The 19,054-nt window shown below is 43.7% G+C and overlaps 2 protein-coding genes across 4 annotated transcripts in view; both read left to right on the forward strand.

Moving 5' to 3' along the window:
* The window catches only part of LOC127227979 (ER degradation-enhancing alpha-mannosidase-like protein 2), a 29,331-nt gene extending 21,200 nt beyond the window's left edge, over positions 1–8,131 (forward strand). For both annotated transcript variants that reach the window (XM_051192375.1, XM_051192366.1), the window contains 3 exons: positions 1,865–2,009; positions 4,872–4,993; positions 7,548–8,131. In XM_051192375.1, coding sequence (XP_051048332.1) covers positions 1,865–2,009; positions 4,872–4,993; positions 7,548–8,048 — 768 coding nt within the window. In that variant the 3' untranslated portion in view covers positions 8,049–8,131. The remainder of the gene's footprint in view (positions 1–1,864; positions 2,010–4,871; positions 4,994–7,547) is intronic.
* A 7,485-nt stretch (positions 8,132–15,616) lies between these two features.
* Trpc4ap (transient receptor potential cation channel subfamily C member 4 associated protein) overlaps positions 15,617–19,054 on the forward strand; it is a 66,502-nt gene continuing 63,064 nt past the window's right edge. The window contains exon 1 of one of the 2 annotated variants that reach the window (XM_051192411.1): positions 15,617–15,970. In XM_051192411.1, coding sequence (XP_051048368.1) covers positions 15,803–15,970 — 168 coding nt within the window. In that variant the 5' untranslated portion in view covers positions 15,617–15,802. The remainder of the gene's footprint in view (positions 15,971–19,054) is intronic. The other variant, XM_051192419.1, reaches the window with a different exon arrangement.

Below are 19,054 nucleotides of genomic sequence, written 5' to 3' on the forward strand. Positions count from 1 at the left end.
TTGTAATCTAAATGATGCGATGCCTTCTGTTTTTGTTTTTGACAGGACCCCATGTATCCCAGGCTGGCCATGAATTCATTATGTAATGGGGGATGACCTTGAACTTCTGATTCTCTCTGCCTCTGCCTCCCAAGTGTTGAGAGAAAGACACTCAAGAGGCTGTGAGAACAGACAGCCTACCTTTGTGTTATAAAAGCCTGCTTTCAGGAAACAGTGTCGTATAGTTAGACTTTCTTTTGGCCTGCCAGCTCCCAAATAATGGCATGGAGACTAACTATTAATTATGAATGCTTAGCCTTAGCTTAGGCTTGTCTGGGTAGCTCTCATAACGTAAATTAATCCATTTCTATTAATGTATGCCCTGTTATGTGGCTTGTTATCTATCCTCCATAATGTATGTCTGACTTCCTCAGTGTCTTGCTGGCATCTCCTACATGCCTAGATTCATCCTCTCTCTGCCCAGAAGTCTCGCCTAACTTCTCCTGTCCAGACATTGGCCATTCAGCTTTTTATTAAACCAATAACAGTGACACACCTTTACACAGTATGATAAAATATTCCAGAATACTGTTGAGGAAGTTGAGTTTTGGTACTTTGTTTCTGTTGTTTTGTTTTGTTGTTTGAGAGAGCCTCACTATATAGTCCATCTGGCCTGGAACTTACTAAACTTAACCCACTTGGTAAGAGCTCCAGGCCAGTGAGGGACCTGTCACAAAAAACAAGGGGACATCTTCTAAGGATCAACACTTGAGGCTGTCTATTGGCTTCCACATACATAAACACACACAGGCACAGGAACACACACACACACACACACACACACACGTACACATGTACATATAAAGAGTCAGGGAAACACAAAGAAAGATTGCTGTTGCACTACAGTAAACCAGGAGAAGTAATAATTAATTTTTTAAGTTCTTAAGTAGAATTTTAAAATAAAGGTAAGTGACCTGGCCATAGTGGCCCATACCTTTAATTCCAGAACTTGGGAGGCAGAAGTAAATGGATCTCTATGAGTTTGAGATCAGCATAGTTTGAGATAGCAAGTTCCAGGACAGAGTCATGTGTTAAGTCCCTGTCTTAAAAAAGAAAAGAAAAGAAAGAAAGCAAAGGATGATTTAAATAGACTTACTAGTAACACATATCCTCTGACCCACAAATCCTGTTTTTGGAGATTTGTCTTACAGAGACATTTTCATATGCTTGAAGTGATATATGGGCAGTATTCATTACAGCATTAATTATATTAGCAAATGGCAAAGGACTGGAGCCAAGCCAAATGTCTAGTTATAGAACAGGTTGAATTTCGGTCTAGGTGACCGACTCTTGTGCAGCTGCATGAACAGGAGGGTACCCTGTGTGTATATGGAAGAAAATCAAGAGGGATTATTGAATGAATAAGGAAAGTGCAGAGCAGCGTGTTCAAGACCTGTATAAGAAACAACATACTCATTTTCTTAGGTCTGCATAAAGAAACTTGGAAAGGTTCTAAAGGCAATTAGTGGACATGGCTGCCTGTTGGAGATGTGGGAGCCTCATGAGTCTTATCACAGTCAGCCTTTCCCCATGCTTAGAAATTTGGATCAGCTCACCAGAATAGCAGACACTGGTCATGAAGGTCCAGAGACTTAATCTCAGATCCTCAACAAGGTATGAGTAGATGTTGAGTTTTATGTCTTACAGATAAGACCCTGAGACATTCACTTTGTGGATCAGTGATCGACCTCTGGACTGGTCAATAGCACTTTTGGCTTCCAAGGCTTGCTTGTCTTTCCCTTGAGATTGATTGTGATGTTTTACTTGTGGACTCGGTGCCTGAGTCTGCTGCCCTAGTGACCACTTTTTTTTTTTTTTTCCACAGAGCCTTATTGGGGATATTGACAATGCCATGAGGACCTTCCTTAACTATTACACTGTATGGAAGCAATTTGGGGGGCTGCCAGAATTCTACAACATTCCTCAGGGATACACAGTGGAGAAGCGAGAAGGCTATCCACTTCGACCAGGTAAGTAGTTTGTTTGGTTTGCGGCTCTGGCTCTTCACACCCTAGTCTAACCCTCACAAGTGCTCCCCAGGCTGCTTTTCTCTCTTCTCTAACTGCTCTTGGTGGTTTTCCTACTAGGTAAGGGAACTGAGTTCTGGCAGGTTGAAGTGGCTTAGCCAAGGCAGGAGCTAGGACCGGAATCAGGTTTCCTGTCTAAAGCCCATGCTCTTTGAAATTTGGAGAAGTGAGCAAAAAAGAGAGAGTCTGGCTAGGCTGAGTCCTGGGTACTTCTGCCACCAGGATATCACAAACTGTAGGCCACTCCTATGAGTGGTTTGTGTACAGAACACTTCTACAGTATGGAATGGTAGAACCTTGGATCTTAGGCGATCAAGTTTCATCTCCTCGTCCTTGGCAGCTCAGAATCAAGGTGAGGACCACAAACTGGACACTGTGTTAAGTTCTTTGTCAGCTCTGATTTCCTCTGCTTCACTGAAGGGTGAGAAGGGCAAGGGAGACAGGCTGATTTAGTTGGCAGGTAAGCTCACAGACTAGTGTAGGTCAGGTTACATTTTGGTTGTCTCTGCATGGTAGATGCCCATCCCCACTTGCCACCCTTGGCCTCCCTGTTCTGTGTTCTCTGCCCCATCCCCTGCCGAGCGTAGGACCTTGGGAGGGGAGAGAAGAGTACAATGACAGTAGCAGAGGGGTCAGTGTCACATGCAGGGACTGCAAGGGCTGCTGTTCTTGATGTTCTCAGACATTTGTTCTCAGGGCTTTTTTTTTTTTTTTTTTTTTTTTTTTTTTTTTAAAGAAAACTCCTGGGAAGTATCAGTCATATTTATTGTTACCAGGAGATAAAATAAAACTCAGTTTGCGACTACATGTCAAACATTTAGATGCAGTTTCAGCACTGGGGCTTCAGAGAGAGGTCCTTCGTACTGAAATCCTCCTCCAGTTATTGGATCCAGTGGTTTTCTAGCCCTGGCCTAGTCACTACCAGAGACGGCTCTCTGCTTGTGGAGGCTACCTGCTCTATTTGCAGGGCTGGCTGGCAGGAAGGTTCAAGAGGGAAATACACATCACTGCCAGGAATTCTAGGAGTTCCATAGTTCAGTCACCCTTCCTGGCCCCAAACAATAGGTAGGAGAGATAAAATGCTATTCTGTATCTAGGCTGGCTAGTGCTTGGTACCCTGGTGTGAGTCTTCGATGACAGTTATGGAAAGTGGCCTAAAGTCCTCTATAGGGGCTTTTGCCTCCCTGGACTGTCCTTCAGAGTTGATGGGGGGCCGGGGAGCAGGCGGACATGACAACACAGCATAGAGCAAAGTACTGGCTCACGCACTAGGCCCATGTGTGAGAAAGAGAAAAAGTTGGCTTTGACCCAGCCAGCTGCTGGCAGCAGGGGGAGGCCTCCCAGGAGAACACTGTCTTTTCTGTGTGTGTCGCCTGCCCTGGAATGCACCCTAGGATGGGAACAGTTGGATTTAGCATTTGTTTAGAGGCCTGTGGCAGGAGGGGAGGGAGGAGAGGGAGATCTGAGCAGACAGGCAGACTTGTTCTTCAAAATAGAGTAGATGAGGCTGGACACAGCTCAGTGGTGGGGATGCATCTAATGTGAGCACGGCCCTGGCTCTGCTCCCAGCACTACAGACAGAAACGAGTGATTGGGTGAATAAGTGGGATCTACAGCTAGAGTTTCCATCAGAAGGGAGAAAGCCGGGAAAGGAAAAAGAAGATCCGGGAGATGTTGGAGAGGGAAGAGAGAAATCCATTGATTCGAGAACCAGTTAGTGCTGAAGTAGAAAACGTATGAAGCCAGGTATAGTGGCGCACGCCTTTAATCCCAGCACTCAGGAGGCAGACACAATCAGATCTCTGTGAGTTGGAGGCCAACCTGATCTACAGTGAGAGTTCCAGGACAGGTTCCAAAGTTACAGAAAAGCCATGTCTCAAAAAACCAAAAAAAGAAAACGCAATGAGTTCTCACTTCTGCCCACTGAAGCTGTCAACAGCAGAAAATCATTTTTCCCATGACAATTCTTCACGTATTTGAAAGCAATACATATTTTCTTTTTTAAATGGTAAATAGTCTCACCTGGGCCCCCTTCTGTTGGCCAATATCTAGCTTAGGAAAGGTCCTCTGACCGAACATCATAGTCCAGCTGTGGTATAGAATAGGACCCTTCAGAGTTTCTGGAGCCCCTTCCCATAGTCTCATGTAGCTCAGGCTAGCCTTGAACTCACTGTACTGTTGAGGGTGACTTAGAACTCCTGATCCTCTTGCCTTCATTTCCCAAGGGCTGGGATTTTAGGTGTGTGCTACCACGCCCAGCTGCTTTTTTTTTTAGTCAATCTTTTTTTCTTTTTCTGTGGTGCTAGGCATCATGGCCAGGGCCTCCCATGTGTTGGGCAAGTACACCTTCATGCCACTGTGTTCTGCTTTTATCACATGTCAGGTGGGAATAGTTGCCAGTCAGCTAGCCACATGCGCTGCTGAGTCAGGGAGGGAACAGACATTGCAGAACAGGTCACAACCTCCTCTACCTTCTCTGTCCCAGAGCCAGGCTGCCTCTCTCTATCTGGGGAATGGGAGTCTGCTGGGTTCAACGGAGCTTCAGAATTTGTGCATCTTGGCTCTGAAAACCCACCCTGGACACCTTCAGTCTTTCCACAATGTCAGCATTTATTTAATAATAAATTCATAAGCTACAGTGGTTTCAATGGTTGCAGTTTTCCAAGTAGTCCCAAAAGCTATGCCATGATTCTCTCCAGTGGGGCTCCGTAGACCAGGTATGGAGGGGAGGGGTCCTTTGCTGTCTTCCCTGCATGGGCCCCATGCCATGACTGCTCAGCCACTGAGGTTTGCTTGGCTTTACAGAGCTCATCGAGAGCGCAATGTACCTCTACCGTGCCACAGGGGATCCCACTCTCTTAGAACTTGGGAGAGATGCCGTGGAGTCCATTGAGAAAATCAGCAAGGTGGAGTGTGGATTTGCCACGGTAAGGGTTTAGGAGCTTCTTGCTACTCAAAGGCCGTGGTGGTGGTTTGGCCGTGCTGGAACATTAGCGCCGGAAGGAAGTGGTTGTAAGCCATGAACAGAGAAGCTTGCTGAAGGCCATGTGTCTAGTGGAAGTGTGAAAGGTCAGCAAGGCAAACAGACAGGTGAGGGAAGAGTGAGTCAGACAGTGCAGGCCATTCTGGGGAAAGATGCACAGAGGGGGCTCTGTAAGAATTAGAGCCCAGTGTCTTCTCTCAAGCTGGTGAATTTATAGGACACAAGGGAAGGAGGTTGAAAAGTTTCTTTTTGGCCTGTGGTTTGTCATTGCTAGGGGTAAGCAATGAGTAGACAGTTGAAGAATGTTAGGTGACTGATAAACATCCTTCCCGGTGGCTACTACGTGGGGCCTCTGGGGCAGGGTGGCTCAGCTTATGAAACAATAGGTTAATCTACCTTTAGAAACCGAATTATTGTAGTTACTGGAATTGTCATAGTTAACCAAAACCGAGTGTTACAAATGGCACGGGCCTAGCTACCATGGTGGATTTGACCCTAAGCCCTTGGCTTACCTCCACACCGGCAGTCCTCATCTGTCAGAATATGTGTTTTACAAAGTAGGGTTTGCAGAAAGTTTTGTCTGAGGACTTTTTAAATAAATTTGAAGAGACAAAATCTATAGTCCCGTAGCCCAGTATTCAAACATGGCCTTCTTAATAAACAGTTCTGCTGTTCCCACAGGTATTTACTGTGTGATGTCATGTGCCAGGCACTGTTCTAGGCCATGGGTTAGAGACAGGTAGGCGCACACCCTTGCTCTCATGAGTTTACATTTTAGTTGGAAAAATAATGAAAATGTGTGTGGGAGACAGAAAGAAAGCTGTTGTGGCTGGAATAGAGGAGAGTCAGCAAGAAGGAAGGTTAGAGAGGAGGTTCTGGAACAGGTAGAGGTAGATGATGCAGGGCCTACAGGAGGGAGTGGGATCCATAGCAGAGAGCAGTGTCATGACCCTATTTGTACTTTAGAAATAACACACTAGCTGCTCCATGAGAGAGGTGACATTCTTATAGGATCCAAAGCGAGGTACAGGCAGCCACTGTATACACATAAAACAGATGTCTAAGAAAATTAGCTGGGTGTTTCCTGACAGGCTATATAGAGTTTGTGTTGGAATTCAAAACAAAACAATAGAACTTTTGCAAAAATGTTTAATGTGTTGATATTTTATAACTATAGATAGATAGGTCCTTTTTTCCTTCCATGGTGCCAAATTTGAGCCTAGGGCCTGATGTGTGCTGGGCAGGGGCTCTAAGGCTGAGCTCTGCTTGCCGCTAGACTCATTTTTTGATAGAGAAGACCTGTAGTGAATGGGGTCGTAAGGCAGTGGTTTGTTTAGGCTTCCAGTGTGTTCAGTTCTCTTAAAAACCAAAGTGATGAGTCCACTGGGAAAGATAAGTTCATTTCCATGAAAAGGGGGCCTCTGGGAAGTCTCCCAAGATGCTTGATGGGAACAGCCCTTCAAGCCTTGTCAAACTGGGAAGAAAATCCGCCTTGGTCCTTGATTGAGTTCATACTTGAATCACAATATTGTGTAAGCTAAATGTCCCCTGAGAAATGTACTGGTAAATCCAAGAAGCTGGAAGTAAGCATTTGTAGTAAATTATCCTACTCATCTCTGCTTGTGACCTTTTGAAATTTTCTGTAGCTAACCCCTACTTAGTTATTTACAATAGTAGAACCCTCATGCTCATAAGGAAGGGTTAGGTCAGGAATATGTGTCACTGTTTGTCATTAGCACTGTGTTGGAAACAGAAGGACACATTGATATCTTTCCACAGTGTTATTGGCCCCAGCTGCCAAGTATCCCAATTTTTCTTGATAGCTGTCCATTGGCAAACATATGTTCTTTTATTCCAATCTTTAGTAATAATATTAATTCTTGGGTTACACACTATACATCATGCAGGGGTTACGTGTATCTGTATCGACCATCTGCGTGTTGTATAAATGTGAATAGGTGATAGAATAGCTACAAGGGGTTAAAGAGACCACAGCAGAGTTCAGAGTTCAAAAAGACCTTATTAGAAGCAGAGACAGAGGGGCAGAGGGACAGAGGGGCAGAGGCAGAGGCTTCTTTTTTGTTCCATCAGCCTCCTAGCTGGCTCCCTTACTTCCTTAGATCTGTGTTTAAAAATATTACTAAGACTCAGAGAATGTGTGCTTTGTGGCTGGAGCTGCAAGAAAAGAATCCAAGCAGGGAGTAATGAGGGAGAGAGGGAGCAGGGCTAGGTCCTGAAGGGCCCAGCAGACTCAGGCTTGAATGAGATGTCCCAGAGAGTTGTGAGAAGTGACAGGGAAGACCCACAGCCTAAGTGATCCTAGAGGAAGGACAGTTAGCCATTATTCAGGTGAGAGGTGATGGTGGCTTGGAAAGAGTGAAGCTCCGAGAAGTGATTCACCCAAAGGCCCTCAGCTATTCGGTTTATAAACTGGGCTGCCTGACCCTTACTCCCAAATCGTGGTACGTCCTGACTCGCTTCTTCCTCTCATGTGGCAGATCAAGGACCTCCGGGACCACAGGCTGGACAACCGCATGGAGTCCTTCTTCCTGGCGGAGACTGTGAAATACCTCTATCTTCTGTTTCACCCAAACAACTTCATCCACAACAACGGCTCCACCTTTGACTCCGTGATGACCCCCCATGGGGAGTGCATCCTGGGAGCTGGGGGCTACATCTTCAACACAGAAGCTCACCCCATTGACCCTGCTGCCTTGCACTGTTGCCGGAGGCTGAAGGAAGAGCAGTGGGAGGTGGAGGACTTGGTGAGGGAGTTCTACTCCCTCAAACACAGCAGGTCAAGAGCTCAGAGAAAGACAATGAGCTCCGGACCCTGGGAGCCCCCAGCAGGGCCAGGCACACCCTCCCCTCCTGAAAGACATGACCAGCCAAGGGAGAAACAGCCTGCCAAGCAGAGAACCCCACTTCTCAGCTGCCCTAGCCAACCCTTCACCTCTAAACTGGCATTGCTAGGCCAGGTTTTCCTAGATTCCTCATAACCACTGGATAATTTTTTTAATTTTTATTTTTTTGAGACTAAGCGATAAAATAATAAATCTGCTTTTGGCTATCAGGTTTTACATACTGGACTCTTGATGAGATTTCATTCAAAAAAAAAAAAAAAAAGGATTTGTACTAACAATCATGAGTCTAGTTTTTTTTTTTTTTTTTTTTTTTTTTTTTTTGTCAGCCAATTGGATAAATGGCTAAACACCAAGGTGGCTCCATAGCTCCCAGGGCTAAAAGCTGGAACTCTCTTCCTTTTCTGGCATCTTTGAGGAAGGTGATGTTGCCAGTGTTTCTTTGTTGGTTTTTCTAACATGTGCCTTCAACTTTTAGCTGTCTTCTCTATCCACGTGTCCTTCTGGCCAGTAGAGGTCTATTAAACACCTCTGGGTGCCAGCCATAGCCCCAGAGAGTAGCAGCAAATGAATAAAACAGGTTTTATTCCTGTTGGAATTGGATTCTGGTAGAGAGAAAAATACACTCATGAGTGTATGAAGTGTCAGTGGCGAAAGTTTCGTGAAGAACAGAGCTCTGGAGATGGTTCAGTTGCACAAGTGTGAGTTCAAATCCCCAGCACCCACACTACAGGACCAGTAGTGTCTATCATAGCAGTGCTGTGGTCAGGGTGTGAGGGAAGGGGGCATCCCTGAGCTCAGTAGTCAACCAGTCTTGCTGAATTGGCAAGATCTGGGTTCAGTGAGAGATCCTGTCTCAAGTAAAGTGGAGACAATTGAGGACACCTGATGTTAACCCTGGAGCTAACACACATGCCAAATAAAAAAAGAGAAGAAAAGGAAGGAAGGAAGGGAGGGAGGAAGAGAAGAGGGTGTTAGTAATGGGGAGAACTAAGCAGCCTTTGGGCAAGGTGGTCTGGGAGGGTCTCCTGGTAGAGGGGGATTTTTACATCAGAAAAAACAAACAGAATGGCAGTCCCTTATGTGCTTTTCACTCAGCTTCCACAAATTTACCTTCAAAGATGGTAGATGTGGGGCTGGAGAGATGGCTCAGTGGGTAAGAACATTTTGCTGCAGACGCATTTGGGCCTAGGTTCTGATCCCAGCACTTATAAGACCTGGGTGTGGCCACACACACCCTCCACTGCAGCAACAGAGAGTGGCGACCAGAGGTTTCCTGGGGCTTGCTGACAGCCTTTTTTCTCAATTTGGTAACAAAGAAAACTGTAATGGTAACTATCTCATCTTCAACTCCATCAGAGAGCCAATAGCTAACTTTTGACACAAAGAAAGCAAACTCCATATGGCAGTTCTTCAAGGTCCATCATCCTTTTATAAAGTAGATTGGTGCTGCCAGGAACAGATATGTCTCACTGTCATGAAAAGCCTCATGTTATTAAAACATCTTAAATGCCATATTCTGTAGGTCTCCGAAGTGTTGAAGATCACCTCTCTATCTAAAATATATCTCTGTGTGACCTTGAAAACATACCTAACATGACTATAAGATTGGTTGTTACAGATGACTATTAACCTGCATTTCTTTATTTTCTTAAATAATGTTTAAGGACTAAAATGTTACATTACATTTTTAAATGAGTTACATAGGTACAATACCTTAAACAAGAATAGAAACATATATACAGTGTAACAAAAAAACCTCAAATTTGTATCAATATACAAAATTCCATACCAATGTAAAATATTTAAGACTAGTAGTTATTCAAAGTAGACTCAACAATCCACCCTCTTATTCCATCATTTCTACACTTCTTCCTTTTAGAAAGAGATTCTTGAATCCAGTCTCCTTTGTTTAGCTTTCTCCCTGACTATGACCAGTAACAATTTGTAACCAATCCCCCTAAATGATGACAAACATCCATATCCACCAAGTGGCCAAAAACTACCCACCTCTTGGGAATGTGGGTGTCAAATTCTCTAGACTCCTTCCTGTTGTCTGGGGGAGATGGCAACTTTAGGGGACCCTGAGAAAATAGAGTCCTACAGAATATTTAACTTCTCCCTCAACACAACACATTGTCTGACTTCCATTTTAAAGCCAAGGCCACCCTAAAGTATATAGGGTGGTTTAATTCATCAGTCCCTTCCACAATCCACTATTTCTCAGTAGCTGTCACTCTCTGTACATAAGCATTCAAAAATTCAGTCAAAGCAATTAGGATCCAGATGCCCTGTGTATTTCCCATCTTTACATGTTTTTTAAAAAATATTATCTCTCTTTCTTTGAAGACTTTATTTTATTATTTATAATTTTTCCCCCCCTGGGGCAGGAAAGATGGCTCAAAAGTTAAGATCACTGGCTGCTCTTCCAGAGGTCTTGAGTTCAATTCCCAACAACCACATGGTAGCTCACAACTTTCTGTAAGGAGATCTGGTGCCCTCTTCTGGCCTGTAGGCCTACATGCAGGCAGAACACTATACATAGTAAGTCTTTTTAAAAATCCCTTTTTTTTTTCTATGACTGTCTATACCTATTTTCTTTTCTTTCTTTAGCATCTATGCACATTTTAAAACATACTGTATCTAGTTAGATGTTTTCTTGGTCTGGGATTTACTAGGTGTCTTCAGCCTCTCACCTACAGTGTTCTCTGCCTTGAGCTAAATCTTAAACTGCCAAGCAGCGGCTAGACCCTCCTCTGCAAGCATATGGCTTGGCATCTGGCTCTGCCTTCTTCAGCTTGGTGAGCGTAGAGTCTTGTGCCTAGAGGTTGGCCTGGAGCCAGTCTGTCTGCCCCAGCTTCAGAAGCTGATTTTACCTAGTCTCCTGCCACCAAGTAGTATGCTGCCTGCTGCTCATAAACCCCATTTAAGTACTTTGCAGCAGGGCCTCTTAAAGGAGCCTCTGTATGTTGAGGCTACTCCAGAGGTCTCTTTCTTATGCCCTATTTAGAAATATGTGCACTCATGTTGGACACCATTTGTAATGAGTCTTTCTCTGTACTATCAGCTCCCAAATAACGACAAGGAGTGTAGTTGGTTGTTGTACTCTTTTGCTCTTTTGGGGACCCACCATCCAGCTCCCAAACAAATCACACAGAGTCATTATTACTTATAAATGCCCAGCCTTAGCTTGGCTTGTTTCTTGCCAGCTTTTCTTAAATTATCCTGTCTTCTTTTGCCTCTGGGTTTTTGGTGTTTTGTTTTTTCCTTTCTCTATTTCTGTTTATCTTTTCTTTCCTTCTTATTCTATGTCTGGCTGTGTAGCTGGGTGGCTGACCCCTTCTTTTCTGGCTCCTTGATCTTTCTTCTCTTTTTTTTCTCCTGTTTATTCTCTCTGCCTGTCAGCCCCCCCCCCATCCTTTCTCCTGCTTTGCTATTGGCCATTCGACTCTTTATTAGACCAATCAGGTGCCTGGCCCATAAAGTAAATGTTTGAAACAACAAATCACTGGGCCAGTGGATGGATAGTCCATTAAAGGCTCTTGTCACCAAATAATCCCCAGAACCCATAGGTGAAAGGAGAGAAAAAGATACCCCCACCAGTTTGTTCTCTGATTTCTGTCTCTCTATCCACATTTAAAAATCCTCAAATCATTAAGTACATTAGAAAGAAAACATGGAAATAGTGTTCAAAATGACACCACAAGATGATGCATGATTACATGGACATTTCTTACTATGGCCTGACTATAATAACATGATTTTCATTGACTATGAGTTCCCCATGATTAAAAAATTGCCCTAGAAAAATCAGTATGCCTAATTGAGATGATCTTGGTAGTTAATTCTAGGAATAAGAGCACCATATGTGGTTGTACTTCTGGGATTACTGCGAAAAATTAGTCAAGCTGAGAGTTTAATTTTTTAATTTTTTTTTCCATGTTGACCCAAGTCAAGGTCAACAGTCCCCTTGTGAGAATGATGCTGTTCCCTCTGGTGGTGAGAGGCAGCTTGTCTCCATGGGAGACGGCAGCAGAAAAGAGATGAACTCAGCATCACACAGATCCCTGGAAACCTTTCTCTTTAATTCCTAGTCACACAGACAGACTCCTTAAAAATCAAATTCAAGGTGGAGGTTTTAAAAATCATTTATCTTTATTTATTTTAACATGTATCTATGTGTCCATGGGGTATGTTCATGTGCGTGTAGATGCCTGTGGAGTCCAGATGAGGGCATCAAGTCTCCTGGAACTGGAATGAGCCTCCCAGTGTAGGGGCTGGGAATGGAACTCAGATCCTCTGTGAGAATAGTACACACTTTTAAATAGCCAAGCTGTTATTCTCCAACCCCATTTGCTCCTTTTTTTTTTTTTTTGTTGTTGTTGTTATGTGTGGTTTTTGTATTGTGCATATTTCACTGAGGTTGTTCAATGGTTCTGTTTGTGTGTGGAAATCTTTAGTTTCTCACAGATGGAATGATGTCATCAGGAAATAGAGGTGATTTTACTTCTTCCTTTCCGACATGGCTGCTTTTTTTTTTTTTTTTTCTTCTTGACTAATTGCTTTGGATATGTTTTCTAGATGTATACTAGTTAGAATGTTATTCAGTGTAATGCTAAAGGAGAATTATTGAGTCAAAAGAAGTATACTTCTAACTCACTTCATATTGATAAAAAAATTGCTTTCTGAAAAGGTACAGCAGACCTCTTTCTTTCCTCTCTCTCTCTCTCTTTACTTTTTCAGACAGGGTTTCTCTGTGTAGCCTTGGCTGGCCTAGAACTCACTCTGTAGATCAGGGATCATCCTGTCTCTGCCTCCTGAGTGCTGGATTTGAAGGTGTGCACCAACACTGTCCAGCTCATTTATTTCTTTTTTCTAAACATTTTTTTAACACATATCCTGTGTGTGTGTGTGTGTGTTTATGTGTGCATACACATGGGCACATGCTTAGGCAAGGATGTCATGGCACTTGTATGGAGGTCCGAGGTTAACTTCTATAATGGGCTCTCTGCTTCCACATTCGGATTCTGAGGATTGGATTCAGGTCTTATGACCTGGCAGCAAGTGCCCACCCGGGTCATCTCACTGGATGCCCCATTGAGTCTCTTTCTACCGTGCTTTTTGACTTGTTGCAATTTTGTAGGAGTAGTTTTATCTGTTCAGTGATTTATTTATTGATCATATTAAAAAAGATTTAGCATTGACTGTTTCTGGCACTGTTCTGGGTACTGGAGTTGAGCATAGCAAAGTACTAAACTGACCACAAATACCTGTAAGCGGAGAGGTGGACAGGTAGGGTGATGATAGGGTGATGAATTACATGTCAAGTGGAGAAAGCAGGAGTGAGAGCGGAAGCGAGTGCGCTGTATCTGTGCTCAGGGAAGTGGTCTTTGATCACAAGGAAGGGGACGAGAAAGCTATTAGCCTGGAGCAGGGATGTCAAGGCAAGCAGGACAGGAAGTTCTTCATAATTCTACGTTAACTCTTTCCCAGAATGCCACGTGCCTTCTTCCAGGGTTGTTCATGCTGTCTTGTACAGAAGGTTATCCTGAGGTTGAGGTCTTCTAGTCATGCTTCCGGATTTTATACTTCTTATTTTCTTCCCCCAAATTGTAAGAGTATTTTCTTCCATTCATCGCTGCCAATGTATGCTTTTAGAATTTTTATTTCAGTGGTTGGTTTTTCTCTGTGTAGCCCTGGCTGCCCTGGACTTCACTGTGCACACCATGCTGGCCCCAACGCACAGAGATCCAGCTGTTTTCGCTTCCCCAAGTGCTGGGATTAAAGGCCTGTACCACCACCACCACCAGGATGACATAGATAAGTTTTAAGGTAGCAACTGAGTGTTATTTCTGGGTATTCTAAGGTGGCCTTATACTTTCTCCCAGATAGGTAAAACTGCCAGAGAAGTAAGATGTTGTATTATCTGTTATTAGTTGTCCAAAACTTTATGTTCATTTTATTTTAAAATTATATTTATTTATTTATTTAGTTGTCTGTGTATGCCTATGCACATACACCATATGCTTTTAACTTATAACACCTTTGTGGAGGTATAATTTATATTTCAAAATCTATACATTTTTAATACAATTCAGTGATTTGTATGTGTAAATATTTTAGAAATACACTTTGATTTTATTATGTTTAGCTTTGATGCTCAAAGATGAATTTTAGATTTCAGTATAAAGTTAAAGACCTATTTTTTTCTTCATTGGCTTGAAGAAAATCTTCACTACAGGATAAACTTCCTGTTTCTGGTTTTTCTCTAGCAATCACAAACACACAGGGTTTTATTTGGCTCATACAGATTTCATGATGCTTTTTATTTTATTAAAGTTTTCTTTTTCCTTTTAAAATTATTTCTTTTAGTGGGGCGTTGGTAGCACACACCTTTAATCCCAGCACTAGGGAGGCAGAGGCAGGCAGATCTCTGTGAGTTCGAGGCCAGCCTGGTCTACAGAGCTAGTTCCAGGACAGGTTCCAATAATAAATAAATAAACAAACAAACAAATAAATAAATAAATAAAAATAAAACAAAAAAGAAAAATCTCTTTTGTTTTTTTTTTGAGACTATATAATTACATCACTTTCTTCCCTCCAAACCCTTCCATGTACAACCTCCTTGCTCTCTTTCAATATAGATTTTTCTTAGATTTAAAAATTACATTGAATTTGTGTGTGTGTGTGAGAGAGAGACAGAGAAACCCTGACTCAAAAAAAAAAAAGAAAAACAAAACAAAAACATAGTAACCATAGTCTAGTTTGTCTTGGCAGTGCCCATAAATGTCTAATTATTTCTTACATCATTCCACACTTTATGGAATTTTGGTTTGTGCAACAAATTATAGCCTCTTTGTTACAAGGAGCAAGCTTCGTGTTGTTCTAATTCATCACATTCAATTCTCCTTATTTGTGTTACAAGATCGCCTCCTAAGAGAGAAAATGGGGAGAGTTGGTACTGCTGTGCTACAGAGGTTTTGTGGGCAGTATGTGAGTTCAGAAGAGAGCACATTAGTGCAGAGAAATCAGTGCTGTGTTCTGTTTGGCAGAGGATACGACTTACTAACCCCACTCCTTCCATTATTTCATTGAGCTTCACCACAGCCTAGCCAATTACATTTGTTTGTGTGTGGACTTGCTGTGGTCCACGGAGTCTCAATCCCCTCACAGGGTCTTCCTCTATTGTTCTGCTCATCACCTCACCCTCCACCTCCTCTATTGCTCTATTGCTCAGTGTGAGGAGTACAGCTGGCTCCCTTAGAAATTATTTATTGACATCTGTAAAATGATTAATCCCAACACAATTTTGTAATTCATAAAATGTTTTCCACCATGTTCTTCTACTATACAATATAGCTCATTGATAGTCTTTTGTGCATTATTTACATAAAATATATGTTAATTATAATGCAAATGTTAGTTGACTCATCTGACTCCATTTTGAATGGACTGACTGAGAAGCAAGGGTAGTAGAGTATGGTGACTTGGCTGAAGGCAGTCATAGAAAGAAGGGGACAGAACTCAGAGGCAAATGTCAATTCTGGCCTAGGGCCTTTCACTGGCCACTCGACTGCATCATTCCTTAATAGACAAGAAATTTGAGAGCATGCCCACGCATCGACTAGTCTTTCATCTGGAGCAACCTCACAGAAATGCTGGAGGTGGGACGTGGGGAAACAGGTGGTCCAGGAAACATCATCTCCATCATCTGCCCGGCCTCGGAGAAAGACTACATTTCCCATAAGACCTCGGGGCGCGCACAGCCCCCTGCCACGCGGCCTGCATCTCCGCGTCAGTCCACTGGGGGCGATGTGGAGAGTCCTCCGCCGCCCCGTAGAAATCTACGCGGCTCCGGGGCCGCTTGCTTCCTGTTTGTCGGACGAGGTGACATGGCGGCAGTGCCTGCAGCGGCTGGAGCTGGGGCCAGCCGGGGGAGACAGTCGGCAGCTACAGCGGCGGCATGGGGCGGATGGGGAGGCCGGCCCCGGCCGGGTAACATCCTGCTGCAGCTGCGGCAGGGCCAGCTCACCGGTCGGGGCCTGGTTCGGGCGGTGCAGGTAAGAGGCCGGCCCGGAGGGGCGGGGCGGGGCGGGCCAGGCTGGAGCTGGCCAGGGGCCGGGAAAGAGGCCTTTTCAGGCCGCTGCGGGACTGGCCAGATCCCCCTTGGCTGGCCGCGGGCTTGTCCTGAGTGCCGGCCGGCCGCTGTCAGCCGCGGTGGGACGATGGGCAGCGGTCGGCTGGGAGGCCTGCAGGTCTGGGCCGAGTGGGGTCGGGCTGCGTGGGGTATTGATGGCGCGTATGAACCCTGGGCCGAGTTTCTAGATCCTCATTTCTCTGCGCCACGTCTGCATGTCTGGGGGACCTTGACGAGTTGGTTTCATCGTCTACTGGCTTCGCGTTTGCCCCTTGAGAGCAGGACGGGGTCCTCCTCACTGCAGCCCCCAAACGGTTCGCAAGCCTATCATAAATGTCATCTCTTCAAGGAGGCCTTAACGTTTCTCCTCCTCTTCGAAAGTAGGCCCCTATTGTTATTCTGTCAGATTCCCCCAGTTCGTTTTCGGTTGCATTATTTTCTTAGCCTGTAATTGCATATTTCTTTGTTGTGTGCCCTTTTCACGCCTGTCTCCCACATTAGGCAGAGCTCCAACGGGTGCAGAGACTGTTTTGCCAGTGTAGGGCAACATGCCTTGGAGGGAGAACTTTAGTCAAACCCGAGTTCAAACCCCTACTTACTATCTTGCTTGGGCAAGTTACCTTTCAGTGACTTAGTTTCCTCATTTAAGTCACATTTTCAGGTTATTGTTAAATTCAAAGGAGATAGTAGTGTGAAGTGTTAGTGCATTTCAGGTGCAGATAAGGGTACTCAGTTAATGCATTTAATGCCTAGCTTATCACACCGATTGGAGTCCAATACGTGTGTGTGTGAGTATGTGTGTGTGTGTGTGTGTGTGTGTGTGTGTGTGTATGTGTGTGTGTGTGTTTTCAGGCGCAGGGCACTACTTTGAATAAAGCAGGATGGATGACTCCTCTCACATTTTCCTCATTCTCTCAGGTGGTCCCAGAATTTGCTTTGAGAACGTTAAGCTTAGCTAGGTGCCTACCTTTAATCCCAGCACGGGGGGAGGCAGAGGCAGGCAAATCTCTGTGAGTTCCAGGGAAGCCTGGGCTACAAATCGAGTTCCAGAATAGCCAAGGCTGTTACACAGAGAAATCTTGTTTTGAAAAACAGACCAAGAAGGGAGGGGGAGAGGGGGAGGAGAGAAAGAACATTAGCTTAATTAAAAGATAGCTTTTGCATGTGGTTTTCAGGAACACACAAGAAATCAGTTCATTGTTGAATTGGAGAGGAGTGGGAATTAGGTGTGTGGATGAGGGAATGGAGTGGGTATGAGATTTTTCTCAATGCTCCATTACATATTTAAAATTAATTTGAGCCATTTGAAATTACTCAAAGGACTGAAAAGATGAAGGTGAGATGGTTTGTATTTGTGGAGGGTTGGCAGATGAAGGAGTACTTTTGGGTAGCCATATTTTCCTACAGAAACTGTAGATGAGTCTATTTTCTTCATTGCATTTTTCTGCATCTGCCTTAAGAAGATCTGAGGAAGACTTGCTCTGTCCTTGACGCCAGGATACATCACTGAGCTCACTAGAGACAGTCAGCAAGGGAGCCGACCTTTAATGATCACATACTTTGGATCAATCAGTGTGTGTAAGGTGTTCATGTCCTTTTGAAAGTAAATTTACTTTTGAGACCAGCTCTTCCTCCGTAGATCTGGCTGGCTTAGAGTTTATTATATAGACTAGACTGGTCTTGAACTTGAGGTAGTCCTCTTGCCTCTGCATTCATAGTGCTGGGAATACAGGTGTGTTCCACCACATCCAGCCACTTTCAATGTTTTGAGCCATGTGTTGAACTCATCTCTTAACACAGATGAGGAAATTGAAGATCAGAAAGGTTAGGCAATGCGATTCTAAACACCCCTTCAGATAATCTGTTGCCCTAAAAACAGTGGGCCATAGAAATTCTTTAACATGCTGAATGAGGCAGTTTAGGAAAATAATTTGTTTCCAGTGCTGAAATGCTAGGAACGCTAGGAAACTATGTTAGAAGGCTACTGGAATATTCTTAGGGCCTGTTTTGGCTGGGCATTGTGGTCCTCATGATTACTCTGTTGATGCCCAAAGTTTGTTTGGTTGCATTGCTTTCTTAGCCTGTAATTGCACATTTCTTTGATAGTTGTATACCAGGGAGGGAGTTACTTCAGAGGCTGACTTAAGAATTCCTGTCTCCAAATAGTAGTGATAATGGAGACTTTTACATTTCATAGCTTCCTTTCTTAGTAGAGTTCTTCAGGCTTTTTCCTTGCTATGGCCTCCCTATTGCCCTCTCCTGCTATGCAGAATAAATTATTTGCGCACCCATATTTTCTTAGTACAGTACACATATTGGTTGTGGCATATGGCACAGTAGGAAAGTGCCAGGTTTTTTTTTTTTTTTTTTTTTTTTTTTTTAACTTTTTGAGGAGTGGTGGGATTGGGGGAAGAAAACAGACTCACTAAGTATGCTACAAGGGTCAGCAGGTTGGGCAGTAACAATAGCACCACCTGCCAAAAATACCTTAGAAAAATACATCTGATCATTACAACTGTTTGAAGCTATACAGTTCAGTAGGTTTTACATTCTCACACTGATGCTCACCTGATCTCTAGAACTTCAGTTTGTAAACCTGAAACTATCCACTGAGCAACTCCTCGTGCCCCAACCCAGCCTCTGCAACCACTTTCTACTTTCTCTTGCTGAAGGTTTATTTGAGTAATACCATATATTAGAATTTCTTGGAAAACACTGGATTTGAGGTAAGATGGGTCTGAATTGAATCCTAGTTCCAACCTCTTTTAGCCAGTGTCCCTAGGCTAAGTTAATCTCTTCAAATCTTAGTTTTAATATTTCTAAAGTGATAGTGATAACATTTATCCTGTAAGGTTGATATGAGAATCAGGAGAAATAGGCCCAGAAAGTTTAGCTAGTGTGACAAATACTGGTTATTTGATAAATAGTTGCTCTTAACTAGCAGTAATTATACTGGACTTTTTGAGAGAGAGTCTTATTTTTCTTTGTATCTGCAGAGCCTGAAACT

This window comes from Phodopus roborovskii, unplaced genomic scaffold, assembly GCF_943737965.1.
Source record: "Phodopus roborovskii unplaced genomic scaffold, PHOROB, whole genome shotgun sequence".
Lineage (NCBI taxonomy): Eukaryota > Metazoa > Chordata > Mammalia > Rodentia > Cricetidae > Phodopus > Phodopus roborovskii.